At 44.4% G+C, this 19,061-nt stretch overlaps 1 protein-coding gene across 2 annotated transcripts in view; it reads right to left on the bottom strand.

The window, feature by feature from the left end:
• Positions 1–206: 206 nt before the first annotated feature.
• Positions 207–19,061, bottom strand: part of ets1 (v-ets avian erythroblastosis virus E26 oncogene homolog 1) — a 112,787-nt gene continuing 93,932 nt past the window's right edge. For both annotated transcript variants that reach the window (XM_067971103.1, XM_067971104.1), the window contains 2 exons: positions 6,986–7,104; positions 207–3,917 (listed from right to left, as the gene is read on the bottom strand). In XM_067971103.1, coding sequence (XP_067827204.1) covers positions 3,702–3,917; positions 6,986–7,104 — 335 coding nt within the window. In that variant the 3' untranslated portion in view covers positions 207–3,701. The remainder of the gene's footprint in view (positions 3,918–6,985; positions 7,105–19,061) is intronic.

The following is a 19,061-nucleotide window of genomic DNA, read 5'->3' as shown; positions in this document are numbered from 1 at the left end:
GTTCACACGTGTGGAAGGGTCAATCTGAATGAGTTACTTAAGAGCTGCTCCTGTCTCCAGAACTGTACTCTGGCAAGAATCAGTGGATAAAAATTCAGGGATACAAATCCAATTAAATGCAGGGAGCAGGGAGCAGAGAACAGCCTGGGCAAACTGCAGTGACATATTCAACATTGAAAAAAAATGGAAGGCAGAAAGACCGGACAGAACTGTAAAGAATAAGCACTTTTTTATTGAAATAACTCTTAATAAACTTCATAAAAACACAGTCTTGAGTTCCATCTCAAATGGATATGGAGGCACTAGCAGCCTTCCATTTAGGCCGCAGAAGGCGGCGTTTGGACTGGAGCTACAGGAGGTAGATTCGAACAACTTTGATGTAAAAATCTTCGAAAAACATTGGCACTGGTATGACATTGGAGTAAAAAAAATCCAAGTTTCACAGCTCATTTCTTTTTATGAAGGATTTCCACAATTTGTAACATTTATGTTGATACTACAGTATGAAATAAGAGTACAGTTTATATAAAATATCTCCAGCAACATGATGTGCCAGCATCAGCAACTAAATTTACAGGAATCTTCATTCTGCTCCAATGAGATCGCTACATCTCTAAGCTACCTCAGTTTACAAAGCACCAGCTTTCTTTTTGTTTTTTTGTCCATTTAAAAAATATAAATTATTCTTAAAAAAAAGCTAAAAAATAAGTCTTGAACAAAATACATAAAACATATTTTTTTATATCTACTATTTTAGACTTAAACCTGCAGTAAGAAACTGTTTATTCTGTTGAGGCAATAATTCTGGATTTAAAAAAAAAGATCCAAGAGCCAATGGACTGCACTGTTGGTTAATACTGATCACGGCAAGCAGTGATATGTGCTTTTGGATTCACACATACAATAACAGTCCTATGTCCTCCAAAGCACATTCCACATACTTGCAACATATTACCACATTCCAATGTCATGCTTACACCATCAGTGAAACACACAAATCTGTTTAGAAGCAACTTTTTCCTTAGTTATTGACCAATTGCATGATGAACTGGACTGTACTTAATAGAAAGGAGGCTTCAGCCACATGTGCAATTCTTGATTGCAGTATATCTTCGTAAACACTTTTTGAGAGTTGGTTTCCAGCTCAAAGTCTCATATTCACCCTTACATAATCCCAAACATTTCTTAATCAAGAATTCAGATATCACCCTTGAAACAGCTACAGAAAACGGACAAGCTGCAGACTACCTTTCCCCTAGTGCAGTAATACTTATCATACATCCTTGGGGCCATTTGTAGCCTACCCTCCTTCACCATCAGGAGATTTTATACACCATGTGCTTCTGGGCTCCATTCACAGCCTTAACCCACTTGTGTGATGTTGACCACGCTGGGAATCGGTGCTGTTCTCTCTCCCTTTCTTGCTCTCCAGCAAAACAAAGGTAGGAAGCCTGTCTATCTCAGCTTCCATACAGCAAGTGAAGAGCCCTCTTAGATTGAACTATTGGCCCTGTAGTTTCTCCCCTCTTCCTCTTGCGAAGTGACTGGGCTTCCACTTAGCAATTGCCCTTAGTGGAAGGTTTGAAAGTTAGAGATCACTGTGTGGGGGAAATCACAGATGCAGACCCATGTCCTGGCCAATATTTATCCCTCAACCAACACCCAAAAACAGATTATCTGGTCATTATCACTTTGCTGTTTGTGGGACCTTGCTGTGCACAAATTGGTTACCGTTTTTCCTACGGTGACTACACTTCAAAAGTACATTGGCTGTAAAGCGCTTTGGGACATCCTGAGGTTATGAAAGGCGCTGTAGAAATACAAGTCTTTCTTCCTTTATGTTGTATCACTCCATTGTGCTGTGTTTCCCAACATTACTGGCAGTGGCACTTGTTTAACATATTGGCTGGGATTGGTGCCCTTGAGAAAAGGTTGGTAACACTGCACAACTACAAATCTCATTGGCATTTGAATGTGAAATTCACACATGCCCTTGTCATCCTGACAAAACTCATTTGCTCATTGCCTCCTTTTTTCATCATTCTTTGATAGAGCTGGACGCGCTCATTGGAAAGATAACATGTCCTGTGGGCCAAGTAACCATGAATCAACCAGCTGATACTTTACAGTGCAACGCCTCAGTTCTTTACTGACAGACACTTAGTACAGTCAAACTGAGCTAAATGGGTTTTGTAAGCAAACTGGATGAGACGGATGTCTCACATACGGTATAACGTCACTTACTGACAGTTGGTAGAAACACCTCTCTAGCAATGTGACCAGGAAAAGAGATTAGAGACATGAAGTGAATTACACAGTGCATTCCAGACAATGTCTAGACACCCTGGTCAAAAATTTTAAAATAAAGTCACACAACAGCCTTTGGCTCATTGAAGAAGGCAAAGAACAACCATCTCCATTTTGTATCCAGTGACCATACTTAAAGCTTCCCTAGTTCAGTAGTGACACAAAGTCACCAGGAAGCCTTTTCTTGCTATGCCTTAACAATGGAATTTCTCCTCAACTTCAGGCAATTCTCCAATCAGAGAGATTTCCAGTCTAACTCTTGCATTCCAGACTCTTTGAAAGTTCAAAATGTCTAATTATTCCAGGATACACCTGTCCTTTAAACTCTCCGTGCCTGCAGATTAGAGAGAGACTGCCTCAACTCAATTCATCTGCCACGCTTCAGAGCTGTGAGATCTCGGGTGGACCTAGGTATATCTCTGCCCTTCATCTTATTTTGTTCGATTAGACTTGAACTGGGAGATCTAATCTAGATTCATGCCTATCCCATTGTTCCCTCACCTCTTTGGACCTCCCTGGTATAACACTAAGGCCAGTATTCAATTTACTTTTCTATGTAGCTTTTTAAAAACACCTTCCCAGAAGTGATCTGGTTGCACAGAACATATTACAATAGATATTCTATATATAAGCAGTTGTGTCAGACAGTCTCAGGATACAATCATAGTGCTTCAGAGCATCTCATCTCCTGTATCTCTGTAGCTGACTATTCTCTATTTAAAAAAATAAAATGATGCAAGGAACCACATTGATTGTCACACTGGACAAAGAACAAGACATAGATTTCAACAGGCTTGATGTAACACGACGTTTTTCCATACTTCACCCCTTTCAGGTTCTTAATGAGTCATCTTGACATGGCCTGCTCACCTTCAACGCTCGGTCAGATCATAGCTGGTAAGGTTCCTACACAATACTGCAAATACTGAGACCAACTTAGATATGAGCCTAAGACAAAAGTACTGGCAAATAAGGAACACAGTAAACTATCAAATACACTAGTTTCAGTCCACCAATATGACCAAGGCTGTCACTGGACAAGTGGACAGTGACAATAATGCAGCTGCCCATTGGTGGTAATGGTTTTCCTTACGGGCAGCGCGCCTGTTCCAGAATCCCACAATGCTTTACATCATCACAATCCTTGCACAGTCCATCTGTTGCGCTAGTAAGGCAGGAAAAACGAGAGTTTACAAAACCAAAAACACAAATAAAAATGATTTTTTTATAAGAAAAAACTGGTTTTGTTTGCCTTGTAGAGCTGTGCATTTTTTTAAATGTCTGTCTTCAAAGCGATGATTCTTGGCTTTCTCTACGAAGCTTAAGCAAACAAACCATATACAAGTTCTGTACGTGAGCACAGCTTAGAATCCAGTCCCACAAGCGGGTGCTCATTATTCATCGGAGTCTGGTTTAACATCGAGCATCGCGTGCAGCTCCTCTGGCGTGTACCCCAGCAGGCTCTGGAGGTCACAAACAAACCGGTACACATAACGTTTGCCCGCTGTTTTGTGAATGATGTTCTTGTCATAGTAATAACGCAGGCCTCGGCTCAACTTCTCGTAGTTCATCTTTGGCTTGTTCTTCCTCTTTCCCCATCGTCTGGCAACCTGAAAAGAAAAGAGGCATTCATAGAATTACATCAAATGTACAGCACAGAAACAGGCCATTCGGCCCAACAGGTCCATGCCGTGATTATGCTCCACACGAGCCTCCTCCCTCCCTACTTCATGTAACTCTATCAGCATATCCTTCTATTCCTTTCTCCCTCTTGTACTTATTTAGCTTCCCCTTAAATGCATCTATACCATTCACCTCAACCACTCCTTGTGGTAGCAAGCTCCACATTCTAACCACTCTCTGGGTAAAGAAGTTCCTCCTAAATTGCCTGTTGCATTTATTGGTGACTACCATATTTATGGCCCCTAGTTCTGGTCTCCCCCGCAAGTGGAAACATCTTCTCTATGTCTACCCTATCAAACCCTTTCATAATCTTAAGGCCCTCTATCAGGTCACCCCTCGGTCTTCTCTTTTCTAGAGAAAAGAGCTCCAGCCTGTTCAGTTTTTCCTGATAGTTATAACCTCTCAGTTCTGGTATCATCCTTGTAAATCTTTTTTGCACCTTTTCCTGTGCCTCTATATCCTTTTTGTAATATGGAGACCAGAAATAACCACAGTACACTAAGTGTGGTCTAAACAAGGTACAATATAAGTCTAACATTCTGAGAAAGTATCCTTTTAATGTCAAGAAACAGTTCTCTTCCTGCATAGGGTTCAGCGGACCAACAATATGCCAAGCAAGTTCGCTCCTAATTTCTCTTCCTATTACATATCATGGACCCATAGCCATCAAGAGAACGCTGCCAGACAATAATTATTTTTAGAAAATAACCATTTGCAGGGCTGACTGCATCACATATGCAAAATAATTCAATTTCTGTACTTCAAGGCTTGCAGAGCGAGTTGTAATGATCTGGAACGCACTGCCTGAAAGGGCAGTGGAAACAGATTCAATAATAACTTTCAAAAGGGAATTGGACAAATACTTGAAAAAGAAAAATTTGCAGGGCTATGGGGAAAGAGCAGGGGAGTGGGACTAATTGGATAGCTCTTTCAAAGAACTGGCGTAGGCATGGTGGGCCAAATGGCCTTCTTCTGTGCTGTATAATTCTATGATTCTATGTGACTGGAAAGTACACACAGCTGACTGGTGCTATATGTTGTGAGGCTGATGAAAAGGATGGCAGCACCCCCAGTATGTAAGCAGAACATAGGAACAGGAGGAGGCCATTCAGCCGCTTGAGTCTGTTCCGCCATTCAATTAGATCATGGCTGATCTGTACCTCAACTCCATTTACTCATGTTTGTTCCATATTCCTGGATAACCTTGCTTAATAAAAATCCTACTGATCTCAGTCTTGAAAATGTCAACTGATCCAGCTTTTTGCGGTGAGGGGGCAGGGGGAGAATTCCAGATTTCCACTACCCTTTGTGTAAAAAAGTGTTTCCTGATTGCACTCCTGAACAGCCTAGCTCCAATTTTATCATTGTGCCCCCTTGTTCTGGATTCCCCACCAGAGGAAATTTCTTCTCTGTATCTATCCTGTTGAATCCTTTTATAATTTTAAACACTTCGATTAGATAACCCCTCAACCTTTTAAACTCAAGGGAATACAAGCCAAGTTTGTGCAACCTGTCCTTATAATTTAACCCTTTAAGCCACGGTATCACTTTGGTAAATCTAGCTCAGTTGATAAGTGCACTTCCCAGTGTGGCTAAGGCTTTCAGACCAAAGGCGGGTGGTGTGGGGGGGGGGGGGGGGGGTGTCCCAGGTCCAGTAGCTGGTCTGTGTTGAGTTTGTTGTTCTTGGAAGCATTCTCATTGGCCTCACTGTATCTGGGTTAGAGTGGAGCAAGGCAGGGGGGGGAAAGCCAGTGCTCTCACTCCAGCAACTCCTCAGGAATGCACATTGGGTGAGGCTTTAATGCCCCATCACAGACCAATATTTATGGATCAGGGTCACATCTCACAGGTGAGTTGGCCAAGATACTGAGGGTGCTGCTATCTAATGGAATCTTGCTCAAGCATATTGCTGCTTTTTTGCTTAAGAAAAAGTGAATGGTACTGCGCCTACAGGCCAGCAAAACATTCGCTGGGACTCATGCTGATCCCCCCCTTTCTAGTAACTGTATGACACAAAAAGGATATACATTGATTGTCTAATTAGAATGTGGTGACTCTGAACTCAAAGCAGGTCTTTTCAGATTTCCAGTCAAAGCCTAAAAAATCCACCATTTGGACTAATACAAAGGCTAGGAGGTCCCTACAGCTCTCTGGACAGCATGGGGCTTCCCTGGATTTGAAGTTCCAAGTACGAGATGTAAAGGAACTCGACCCAATCTCTTCAAGTGCCCTTACCTCAAATTGGCCTGGGCATTTATGTAAAGGGAATACATCCATAATAAGGGGACATTAAGGGACAACAAGGCAAGCGCATAGCTGTTGGGGGTGCAGAACACATTCACGAACACAAGCTTAACTGGCTCAACCATGGATTTACTCTTGTGAAATACAATGTTTAATACTGTTCAGAACTGGAATGATACGCCAAAAAGGAAATAATTAAATCCTTGGCCAACAAATTAATAGATTATGACTGGGCTTCAAAAGTTTCAAAATAAAGCCCTGTTTAAGGGCATGATGTGGAGATGCCGGTGATGGACTGGGGTTGACAATTGTAAACAATTTTACAACACCAAGTTATAGTCCAGCAATTTTATTTTAAATTCACAAGCTTTCGGAGGCTACCTCCTTCCTCAGGTGAACGATGTGGAAATCCACATCGTTCCACATCGTTCACCTGAGGAAGGAGGTAGCCTCCGAAAGCTTGTGAATTTAAAATAAAATTGCTGGACTATAACTTGGTGTTGTAAAATTGTTTACAACTGTTTAAGGGCAACAGAGGGTTAATGCAGAAACTGCAGAGAAAGATTGACTGTTGCACAGTCCCCAGTGACTGGGGATCTGGCAGCCAGATCTCTGTCCCTGGGCTCTGTGCTATGAATCTGCAGTCAGCGGAGGAATTTGAACACAACTCTCTAAATGCTTAATGTGAAAACCATAACATGCTGGCAATTGGTCAACATTCATGGCACACTCAATGTCACTGCATCGTTACCTCATCAGGATCCGCCAGTTTGAACTCCCAGCCATCACCCGTCCAACTGATAAATGACTGGCAAGATTTGTCTGTCAAGAGCTCCAACAGAAACTGCCATAACTGGATGGGTCCACTCCCTGTCAGAGAGAGAGAGAAGAGGAGGTCAATATACAGATCCCAGAGAGATCACAAAACTTCGACTGTATCTCAACGGCCACTGCTGCTGACAGGAATGTACATGCACACAAACCCTTGCTAACTATCTGGGTGCAAAAACCCAGTCTCTTGATAATCCCACTGATTTGTTCTTGAAGAAAAAGAAAATCTGAGAGATTGCTCACATACCATTCACTACCCTGCACTCCTGTATCAAGATGACATTACAAAGTCAGCATTTTAATTGAAAAGTTGCAAGGTGGGGAGAGGAGGAATGTTGCAAGAGGGGAGCTGAGGGGAAAAAGATGGGAGGGAGAAAAGAGGGGAATGGGTAAAGAGGGGAGGAAGGTGGAGGAAGATAATACGATAATACTACTAAATGTTGAATTGGGCTTTTAATGGCTAATTTGTTGGTTTATTAGCAATTTAATACAAGACCCTTTAATTACCACTGTTATCCTAAACTAGCATATCAGTAATCAGGGGAAGGGAATAGGTGAGAAAGAGGGCATGGAGAAGAGGGCGAGGGAAGATAGAAAGGAAGGGGAGATCGGGAAAAGCTGCCAGGTAATCTCACATGTAGAAGAGATTGACAAACATTACAGATTCCAATTAATGCATCATTTTTCAGGAAATGCAGCAGGATTGATTGTGTCAATCTGGATTATGAAAAGGAAAATAACTATTTAAAAAGTGTGAATGATTGCAAAAGATCCTCTGAGAAAATCCATCAAGACCCGCTGGAATTACATTACATTGGGACCAAGAGGCAGAGTGGAGAGTGAAGCATGTAGAACATCAGCAGCCCGAGACTGGCAGCCTGACTCCTCATGCACTCATACAACTGACAGAGGCTCTGCCCACGGTCTTGGATATGGGATGATAGCCAGCTCGTGCAGAGGGTCAGCAGAAACTTAACACCTGAATGCAGCTGTAACTGTGGCCCGACAGGTGATTGCTGTAATCACTCATCCCTCGACAAACAACCTACAAACCTGGACCGCACGCAGGCTGAAATTTGCAAGAGGAACGAAGAGTCCTGAAGGGGTTTCCCCTCTCAGTTTAGCAACTTGTCGGAGCGATGCCAACAATCTTCAGCACAAATGTTAATCTCTCCATCACAACCCAATTCTGGCTTCTGACCACATTACACTAGGGAGAGGGGGGGAAATTCCACACAATCTGAACTTTCTAAACACAATCCACAGAAAACACACTTTCCTTTAGATGACTATTGGGCAGGTTTTCAGAGGTTTGGTTTATTTTGGTGGGGGGGGGGTGGTGGTGGAAGAGAACTTGTAGTACAGTCAAAACACGGTAGCCAATTGGTACACAGCAAGGTCCCACAAACAGCAATGAGATAATGTCCACATAATCTACTGGTTGAGGGATAAATATTGGCCAGGACAACGGGGAGAACTCCCCTAGTCTTCTTTAAAATAGTACCATGGGATCTTTTACGTCTACCTTAGAGGGCAGACAGGACCTCGGTTTAACGTCTTCAACTAAAAGGCGGTACCTCTGACAGTGCAGCACTCCCTCTGAGTGTCAGCCTAGATTATGTGCTCAAGTCTCTGGATTGGGACTTGAACCCACAATCTTCTGATGCAAGAGGCAAGAGCGCTACCCACTGAACCAAAGTTGACACCTCAGCAAGGGATTTGATTTCACCCACCCAATCAATCAATCATTCACCTCCAACAGTCAGCTAAACATGGGGAAGCCTCACAGGAGGTGCTCAGGCTTCACACTGCATTAACCCTGCCCTTTCCAGCAAGCAGGCTAAGAATAGAGCGTACACCAGGGGTCACATGCTAACAATTCCCTACAATGAACATAGTGTCTGCTGAGCAAAATCCCTCCTCACCCAAAAATAAAAAGTTCATGCAGAAAAATTTCACCAGAACTCCCAGATGTACGATGGCATCAGTTTATTAGAATGTGGAAACTGACTATCAGTGTCTCTCCGCTCCCAATTGGGAACAAGGCAGCGCATTGATAGGACTGTGAAATGCTGTACAGATAATCACACACAGACACTCAGTCAGTGTTTCCATCTGAGATGAGGTGACAGTGCTGGACTCTTTAGGTCTCTCTATTTTTCTGTTGATTTCACTAACAAACCCATTTATGGCAGCGATGATCCAACTGTACAAGAATGTGAGCAGGCAGCGAGGGTAGCTCGAGGCAAGTTGCACCAAAATACTCAGTCATGAAACAGTCATTGACAGCCTTAAATCACAAGCTGCAACTCCAACCAACAGACTCTTCAACTCCACTCATTCTCAGGCCTGAAAGTTGATAGTTCCTTATCGCTCCATTCTTTCCTAACCCTGACAGCACCAGCTGTAGGTGCTGTTTTCATTGGAACAGAAGGGGATTAATCCGTGATTTGATAGAGCTGTTTCAACTGATGAAGGATTGGGACAGGGTAGATAGAAACAAACAGTTTCCAGTGATTGAGGGGGTCTAGAACAAGGGGAGATAAATATAAGAGATTTAGGGACAAAAAGCAAGAGCAACCTTTTTACACGGTGGGTTGTGAGGCTGTGGAATGCACAACCTGAGTTAATGTTTGAAGAGAGACCAGATCAACACTTAAGAATAGGTTAGATAGGTGGTTAAAGGAAAGGGAATAATGGGAAATGGGATCAGGGTGGGCACATGGGATTAGGATGCTGCTTGTGTGGAGGATAAACACCTCCAATGGACTGGTTGGGCCGAGTGGCCTGTTTCCATGTTGTAACTTCTATTGTATTAACCCATTGGTCATATCTATGGGTAGGGCAGGGATGACATTTTCTCATCATCCCTCCAACTTTTTCCCTTCTATTCCTGAAGGTGCTGAGTCTTCCATGCCCTCCAGCCTCACTCAAAGGCAAGTGTCAGCTTCCACATTTAGGGAAGATGATGCTGGCATTTGAGGCTGTGACAATCAAAGACACACACACACACACATGCAAAGACACACACTCACACACACACAGACTCAATCACACACAGACACATTCACACTCACACAGACAGACACACATTCACCGACACACAAACACACTCTCATACACAGACACACACACACACACACACACACCACACACACACACACACACACATATTCCAGCAATGGTCACCAGATGTAATGAGGATTGAGAAACTGGGCTGGTTTTTCCCCTCCCTAACCCATGTGAATGTGAATTTTATTACATTAATTAGGTGACTGCATCAACCCAGCATGACAAGGACTATGACTGTGCTAAGCAACTGCAGTCTTCCTGTGTATCAGAATGGCATTCTTGTTTATTCAGCAGTGTAACATTTCATTTATTCAACAGGGTAAGAGTTAATTTGGAGACCTGAGCCTCGATATTACCAGGGAGGAGGGATGGCAGCGGGGGCGCGACTGGGCGCGTGGGTAACCTGCCCAGTAAAATCCGTCCGTTCCCCACGCGATCGTGGGTAAATTGAAGGCACTTACCCGCATCACAGGCTGTCAGCTGGAGGAGCCCTATTTAAAGGGGCAGTCCTCCAATGCTGCTCCTGCAGCAAAGAACCAAAATTATAGAATGGAGCAGCCCAGGAGAAAGGCTGCTCCCAAATTTACTGATGCCTCACTCCAGGTCCTACTGGATGGGGTGAGGAGGCGGAGGGATATTTTCTACCCGGCAGATGGGAGGAAGTGGCCTGCCTCTGCCACCAAGAAGGCCTGGCTCGAGGTGGCAGAGGAGGTCACCAGCAGCAGCAACATCTCCCGCACCTGGATCCAGTGCAGGAAGCGCTTCAATGACCTAACTAGGTCAGCCAAAGTGAGTACATTTACTCATTCTCCGATACTCCGTCTTCCACATCACCGCCCCCACCCCACATCTCCTTCTGCACTGCCAACACTACTCTATCACATCACTCCTCACACCCACTCAAAGCTCATCCTTAACTTACCTGCACTTACTCACCTCCCCATTACTCATCCCACCACTACCACTCAACCCAATCCTCATACAATGTCATGGCTCTCTCTCACACTCACCCTCTGATGCATCTCTTTCACGGTCAGCCTCACCCAAACCAATGCATTCAGCGGTTGGCCATGTCACCATCCCTCACTCACGCCTCTCTACTTTCTCCCCTTATAGAAGAGAGCCCAGAATGCACGGGAGAGGGCGTAGATCGGAGGGTGGGTCGCAATATCAGGTCGTCCTCACGGATGTGGAGCAAGAGGCGCTGGAAATAAGCCGCACCCTCGAGTGCCTGTCCGTCGGAGATGCCGAGACTGGCACCCGACGAACGTCTGGTGACAGAACATTAACATTCAGCACTCACAATAGCAAATGATGTTAACATGCCTTGCCATCTTCAGCACCTCAACATCTGTCATCATGCTTAATATTGCTTTCTGTTCTCTGGGCCTACAGCGACCGCCGTGATGGTGGAGGACGATTCCTCAGAGGACCAGCCAACCTCTGAGGGGGCACAGTCACATCTGAGCGAGCCATCCACCAGCGCAGATATGCATACCTCGGTGGGTCCCCGTCCTCACTTAGTTGGGGTTGCACATGGTGAGTCACCACACAAGGGAGCACGAGCAGACACTGGTGGCAGGAGCAGCTGTGGAGAGTCCGCATCGGTGGGGGCTCTCTTCTCCAGGCTTTGCTCAGCTGGACACAGATGCTGAACCCTGGGGGCCATCCACGAAAAGGAGAATGATTGAGGGGCAGCTGCGAATTTGCGAGGTGCTGGAACAAGTGCCACGCGCACTCTCCACAATCGCGCAGAGGATGGAGGAGTCCAACTCCTGCATGAGTGGAATGGTGGCACAGGTACAGGAGGGGAATCTCTGAGATACTGTCACAGGGACGTGAGGGAATCTCTGAGAATGTATCGAGGGTAAGTGCGGGAATGTCTGCGATGGAGGGAAGGCTAGCCTCCATGGAGCTTCAAGCACCGCTCACCAATGAGTCCATTGAGGCCCTGACAATGGCCCTTCAGACTCAGGGTGAGCAACTTTCTGCTGCCTTAAACAGGCAGGCAGATACTCTGGCACTGGCCTTACAAGGCTTCACACATGTCCTCCAAACTATCATCCAGCAGGGTGGTAGGAGTGATGTGAGCATGGCCCAGGAGAGGGATGATGGCGAAAGGGGACATGGAAGTGGGGACGCCATTCAAAGTGCCCCCTATTCTCACCCATTGCCCCCCTCAACCAGTAACCACAATGCTGCCTCCTCTCCAGGTGGTCGAGTCTGACCCTGCACAGGTGCAGGTGGAGCAGTCTTTGGAGGGGCCCTCACGGGCTCCAAAACCCAGAGGGTGTAGGCCCAAAGCATCTAATCGGTCAGGGCATGAATAAGAGCAACCTGCCACTACCTCTGCTGCAGCCACAGGGGAAGCACTACGTCGGAGTACTTGTAAGCGCAAGGCGAAGGTTTTGTGAGCACAAAGGGGATGAACAAGGGTGTTTGACGGTTTGTCATGTTTTTTATTTAGATTTGATTTTTGTTAATGGCACATTAAATATTATTATTGTCACCACTACTGCCACATCTTGTCCATTCTTGACTGGCTTGTGTAATAAGTCCCTTTCATGAGGTTCACCATGAACACCCACACTTGATGCCACCCATTGGGTCACCCTACAGTGGGTGTATGTGTAGTTGCATGACTATTTTGTGCAGGTGCCTGTGGTGCAGCACTGTGTTGTGGAGCTCTATGTGGCGGAGGTGGACGGCGTGCCTGGCGAGGCTGGTGATATTGCTCGTCCTCGGATGAAGTGATGAATGCAGCTATGACGGTGTGAGTTTGAGGGGGTTCACAATGAAGGTAAATGTGTTTGCACAGCAGATTTTAGGTTATAAATTAAGCATTTTGAGTGGAAAGGCAAAGGTGTTACAGTCAAAACTTTGTCTGAAGTGACAGAGTGCCCTGCTGCAATAAATGAGGTTATCCCCCCACCTGTAAAATAATCCTTTGCATCTCCCACTGGCTGCTGGCTGAAACACGTCTGCTCCAACAGGAAGTGTTTCCCACAGCACGGGAAACAGGCTGAGGATCCTTCAAAATTGCACCCCTGCCAAAATCTCCACTCAATGAGGTCTGTCAAGTACCTCAAGTATCTAATTAACTATCTAAAGCAGCATCCCGCCGGCTTTAATTGCCGGTGGGAGTCCCGCATTCGGGAGCTGCGCGCACACCCGAACGCGTCACTGGGGAACCCGGAAGTCAGCGGGTTGGAGCCGGGCTCCGAACCCACACCGGGATTCCGCCATTTTAGGATAGATACAAGAGCAAAATAATCAAAAGAAAAGTGTGCTGTTCAATATCTGGGGCATGTTATCAAAAAATTACCTTGCTATCAGAGCCAGTGAAGAAACACTCAAGGCTGAATGATCTGAAGCTAAGGCTCACCTATAAGAGTAGTTTAAAATATGAAGGCAAAAATATATAGAAAGGGCAAGAAAGACCCAAAAAGGTGACAATGTCATCCTTCGGATGAGGCATTAAACTAAGGGCCTGTTTGCATGTTGAGGTGGGCATTTCAAGCTGTAATGGGAGTGGGAGGATAAAGGACTCATGCCTGGAGCTCCTCACAAGACTCTTGGTTGAATTGTCCTGATAGGTGAGGTGCTTCCTATAGGAAAGATGCAGTGGGCCAATCTACTAGTAGCTGCCTCCGCGGAGAATAGCACAGGCAATTAGCTGGCACTAAAACTAGGGTTTAGAACAAATAAATGAAGGGGTAGGCTCCATGGGACAGGACGTGTGTATGTGACTCTCAGTGTAGCCCAGATAGCAGGCACTCGATTAGTGAGTGGGTAACACTCAATCTCTCTCAACATAGAATGAAAGAGGTGATTAGATGGGAGGGAAGGATCATTAATGTCTCTAAACTGAGTTTCAAATCTTTCTCGACAATTTAAACAAAAATTGCAATGATGTCAAACAGCGCATTTACATAAAATCCCAACCACTGACAGCAACCAGTGAGAACTCAGGGAAGCAGGAATGAGCAAAAATTCTGAAAGAAAAATGAGACTTTTGTAGATTATTGTCACATCATTAGAAGATTTTGTTTCTGATTTCGGAATATAGACAGGTTAAGTGAGTGGGAGAGAAGGCAGCAGATGGAGTATAATGTGGGGAAATGTGAAATTATCCACTTTGGTAGGAAGAATAGAAAAACAGAATATTTTTTAAAAGGTGAGAGACTAAGAAATGTTGGTATTCAGAGGGATTTGGGTGTCCTTGTACATGAATCGTAGAAAGTTAACATGCAGGTACAGATTGCAATTAGAAAGGCAAATGGTATGTTAGCCTTTTTTGCAAGGGGGTTGGAGTATAAGAGTAAGGAAGTCTTGCTGTAATTGCACAGGGCTCTGCTGAGACCACACCTGGAGTACTGCATATAGTTTTGGTCTCCTTACCTAAGGAAAGATATACTTGCCTTAGAGGGGATGCAATGAAGGTTCACGAGATTGATTCCAGGGTTGAGAGGGTTGTCCTATGAGGAGAGATTGAGTAGAATGGGCCGATACTCTCTAGAGTTTAGAAGAATGAGACGTGATCTCATTGAAACATATAAAATTCTTAGAGGGATTGACAGGGTAAATGCTGAGAGGCTCTTTCCCCTGGCTGGAGAGTCTAGAACTAGGGGCCATAGTCACAAGATAAAGGGGTCAGCCATTTAGGACCGAGATGAGGAAAAATTTCTTCACTCAGAGGGTTGTGAATCTTTGGAATTCTCTACCCCAGAGGGCTGTGGATGCTCAGTCATTGAGTATATTCAAGACTGAGATCGATAGAATTTTGGGCACTAAGGGAATCAAGAGTTATGGGGATCGGGCGGGAAAGTGGAGTTGAGGTCGAAGATCAGCCATGATCTTATTGAATGGCGGAGCAGGCTCGAGGGACCGTATGGCCTACTTCTCCTCCAATTTCTTATGTTCTTATAATTCTCACCATGTCAGAAGTGGAGAGATTGGTCTTTTTGGAGACAGCAAAGGATGATAAGCATCATCCCACTTACGGTGATTGCCCCCTTCCCATATACTGTCAGGGTCCATCTGTTTACATTGAGAGACCCCTACCCATACACTGTCCATTTGTTTACAATTGTAAACAATTTTACAACACCAAGTTATAGTCCAGCAATTTTATTTTAAATTCACAAGCTTTCGGAGGCTTCCTCCTTCGTCAGGTGAACGATTTTGACATCGTTCACCTGACGAAGGAGGAAGCCTCCGAAAGCTTGTGAATTTAAAATAAAATTGCTGGACTATAACTTGGTGTTGTAAAATTGTTTACAATTGTCAACCCCAGTCCATCACCGGCATCTCCACATCATGTGTTTACAGTGAGAGACTACTGTGCAGTACAGTGTAGCCCCACATTAAAGCACTCATCGTACAGTGTAGCCCTATATTACAGCATTTACTGTATAATATATCCTAAATTAGAGCACAGTATAGCCGTATATTAGAGCACTCACTATACAGTACAGCCCTATGTTACAGCACAAAATCATAGAGTATAGTCCTATATTAGACCAGTCACTGTAAAGGATAGGCCTAAATTAGAGCACTCACTGTACAGTATAGCTCAATATTAGAGCATTCACTATACAGTACAGCCCTATATTAGAGTGATCACTGTACAGTACAGCCCTATATTTGAAAACATAATGTATATTATAGTTCTATATTCAAACACTCAATGTGCTCTATAGCCCTATATTCGAGCATTCACTGCACAGTATAGCCCTATATTACAGCATCATTGTACAGTACAAGCCTATATTAGACCAGTCACTGTAAAGTATAGCCCTATATTAGACCACTCACTTTACATCATAGCCCTATATTTGAGCACTAACTACACAATATAGCCCTATATCGGAACTCTCAATGCAGACTAAAGCCCCATATTGGAGCATTAACTGTACAATATAGTTTTATTGTAGAAGACTCAGTGTACAGTATAGTTCTTTGTTGGAACACTCAGTGGAAAGTATAGACCTGTATTAGAGCACTCACGGTACAGTAGAGCTCTATATTAGAACACCCACTGTACTGAATAGCTCTATATTAAAGTAGTCTGAACTGTACAACTCTATAATTGTGCACTCTTTGTACAGTGTCGCCCTATATTACAGCACTGATTGTACACTATAGCCCTATTAGGAGCACTCACTTTACATCCTAGCCCTATATTTGAGCACTGACTGTACAGTACAGCCCTATAGTACAGCACTCATTGTACAGTTTAGTCTTATATGAGGGCATTCACGGTACAATATAACCCTATATGAGAGCACCAACTTTACAGTATAGCTCTATATTAGAGCATTCATTGTACTGTATAGCCCTATATCTGTATAGCCCTATATTAAAACACTCACTATACAGTATAACTCTATATTAGAGAACTTACAGTACACTTTGGCTCTATATTAGAGCACTAACTGTACAGTATTGCCCTATATTACTGAACTCATTGTACAGCAAAGCCCTATATTAAAACACCCACTGTACAGTACAGTCCTATATTAAAACATTACTGTACATTATAACCCTATATTCGAGCACTCACTGTACAGTATAGCCCTATATTCGAGCACTCACTGTACAGTATAGCCCCATATTAGAGCACTCACTGTACAGTATAGCCCTATATTAGAGCACTCACTGTACAGTATAGCCCTATATTAGAGCACTCACTGTACAGTATAGCCCTATATTAGAGCACTCACTGTACAGTACAGCCCTATATTAGAGTGCTCACTGTACAGTACAGCCCTATATTAGAGCACTCACCGTACAGTATAGCCCTATATTCGAGCACTCACTATACAGTACAGCCCTATATTAGAGTGCTCACTGTACAGTATAGCCCTATATTTGAGCACTCACTATAAAGTATAGCCCTATATTAGAGTGCTCACGGTACAGTATAGCCAGCACCATAGTACAGGTTCCGAAGTAGAAAGCAGCCTTTCACATTGTTACACTGAACAGTACATCGTACGAGGGAGCACAGTGCTGATCTCCTCCTGTACAATGCACAGGTGGAATCAAAGAGTGTAGGAAATGTGAACCAAAAACTGTGCAGCTTACGATATCACCATTGTGAAATGGTTTCACATTTAAATGGCGCAAAATGGAGCAAAGCAGTGCAGCCGCTGACACCGCGTTCCATGCTGATCGTGTGGTTAGGCACGTGTCAAAATACAGCACTCGGAGCCCTAGCACAGACCTCGCTAGAACAAGGGCAGCACCACATCTGAGCCCTGGTGTGCAGTTGTGCCACACACATGACTGTGTGGGCGTGCACCAATTGCGAGGCCAAACAGTCTTTAAAGATGTTTGCATGAAGCTCTTGCGAGTGGCCTATTTACACATCAATAAGCACAATAAACGCAGCCTTGGTCACAGCCCCAGTGCAGTTCAGTAAATTGAAATTGGGTTAAACCTCTCAAAGTGACTGAGCTTGCAAACTGAGGTTCAGTCTGCACTCTCATACTCGAGGACTACTGGAGAGGGGCCTGTGCAGTTACAGCTCTGGAAATAGAAAGTCTCTCCATCAGCCAGGATTCTTTGTGACACATCACTGGGACCCATGTACAGTTAAGTTGAATGTTACATAAGAAATAGGAGCAGGAGTAGGCCAATCGGCCCCTCGAGCCTGCTCCGCCATTTAATAAGATCATGGCTGATCTGATCCTAACCTCAAACCTAAATTCATGTCCAATTTCCTGCCCGCTCCCCGTAACCTCTAATTCCCTTCACTTCTAGGAAATTGTCTATTTCTGTTATGAATTTATTCAATGATGTAGCTTCCACAGCTTCCTGGGGCAGCAAATTCCACAGACCTACCACCCGATGAGTGAAGAAGTTTCCCCTCATCTCAGTTTTGAAGGAGCAGCCCCTTATTCTAAGATTATGCCCCCTAGTTCTAGTTTCACCCAACCTTGGGAACATCCTCACCGCATCCACCCGATCAAGCCCCTTCACAATCTTATAAGTTTCAATAAGATCGCCTCTCATTCTTCTGAACTCCAATGAGTAGAGTCCCAATCTACTCAACCTCTCCTCATATGTCCGCCCCCTCATCCCCGGGATTAACCGAGTGAACCTCCTTTGTACTGCCTCGAGAGCAAGTATGTCTTTTCTTAAGTATGGAGACCAAAACTGTATGCAGTATTCCAGGTGCGGTCTCACCAATACCTTATATAACTGCAGCAATACCTCTCTGTTTTTATATTCTATCCCCCTAGCGATAAACGCCAATATTCCGTTGGCCTTCTTGATCACCTGCTGCACCTGCATACTGACTTTTTGATTTTCTTGCACTAGGACCCCCAGATCCCTTTGTACTGCAGTACTTTCCAGTCTCTTGCCATCAAGAAAATAACTTGCTCTCTGGTTTTTCCTGCCAAAGTGCAAAACCTCACATTTTCCAATATTGTATTGCATCTGCCAAATCTCCGCCCACTCACCCAGCCTGTCTATATCCCCCTGCAGGTTTTTTATGTCCTCCTCACTCTCTACTTTCCCTCCCATCTTTGTATCATCTGCAAACTTTGATATGTTGCACTCGGTCCCCTCCTCCAAATCGTTAATATAGATCGTAAAGAGTTGGGGACCCAGCACCGACCCCTGCGGAACACCACTGGCTACTGGTTGCCAGTCCGAGAATGTACCATTTATCCCAACTCTCTGCTTCCTGTTAGATAACCAATCCTCCACCATGCCAGAATATTACCCCCAATCCAGTGATTCTTTATCTTGAGCAATAATCTTTTATGTGGCACCTTGTCGAATGCCTTCTGGAAGTCTAAATACACTACGTCCACTGGTTCCCCTTTATCCACCCTGTACGTTATGTCCTCAAAGAACTCAAGCAAATTTGTCAGACATGACTTCCCCTTCGTAAAGCCATGCTGACTTTG

Source organism: Heptranchias perlo, chromosome 33 (assembly GCF_035084215.1).
Source record: "Heptranchias perlo isolate sHepPer1 chromosome 33, sHepPer1.hap1, whole genome shotgun sequence".
Classification (NCBI taxonomy): Eukaryota; Metazoa; Chordata; class Chondrichthyes; order Hexanchiformes; family Hexanchidae; genus Heptranchias; species Heptranchias perlo.
The sequence above is the reverse complement of the archived record's forward strand: the minus strand, read 5'-3'. Positions and strand labels throughout refer to the sequence as shown.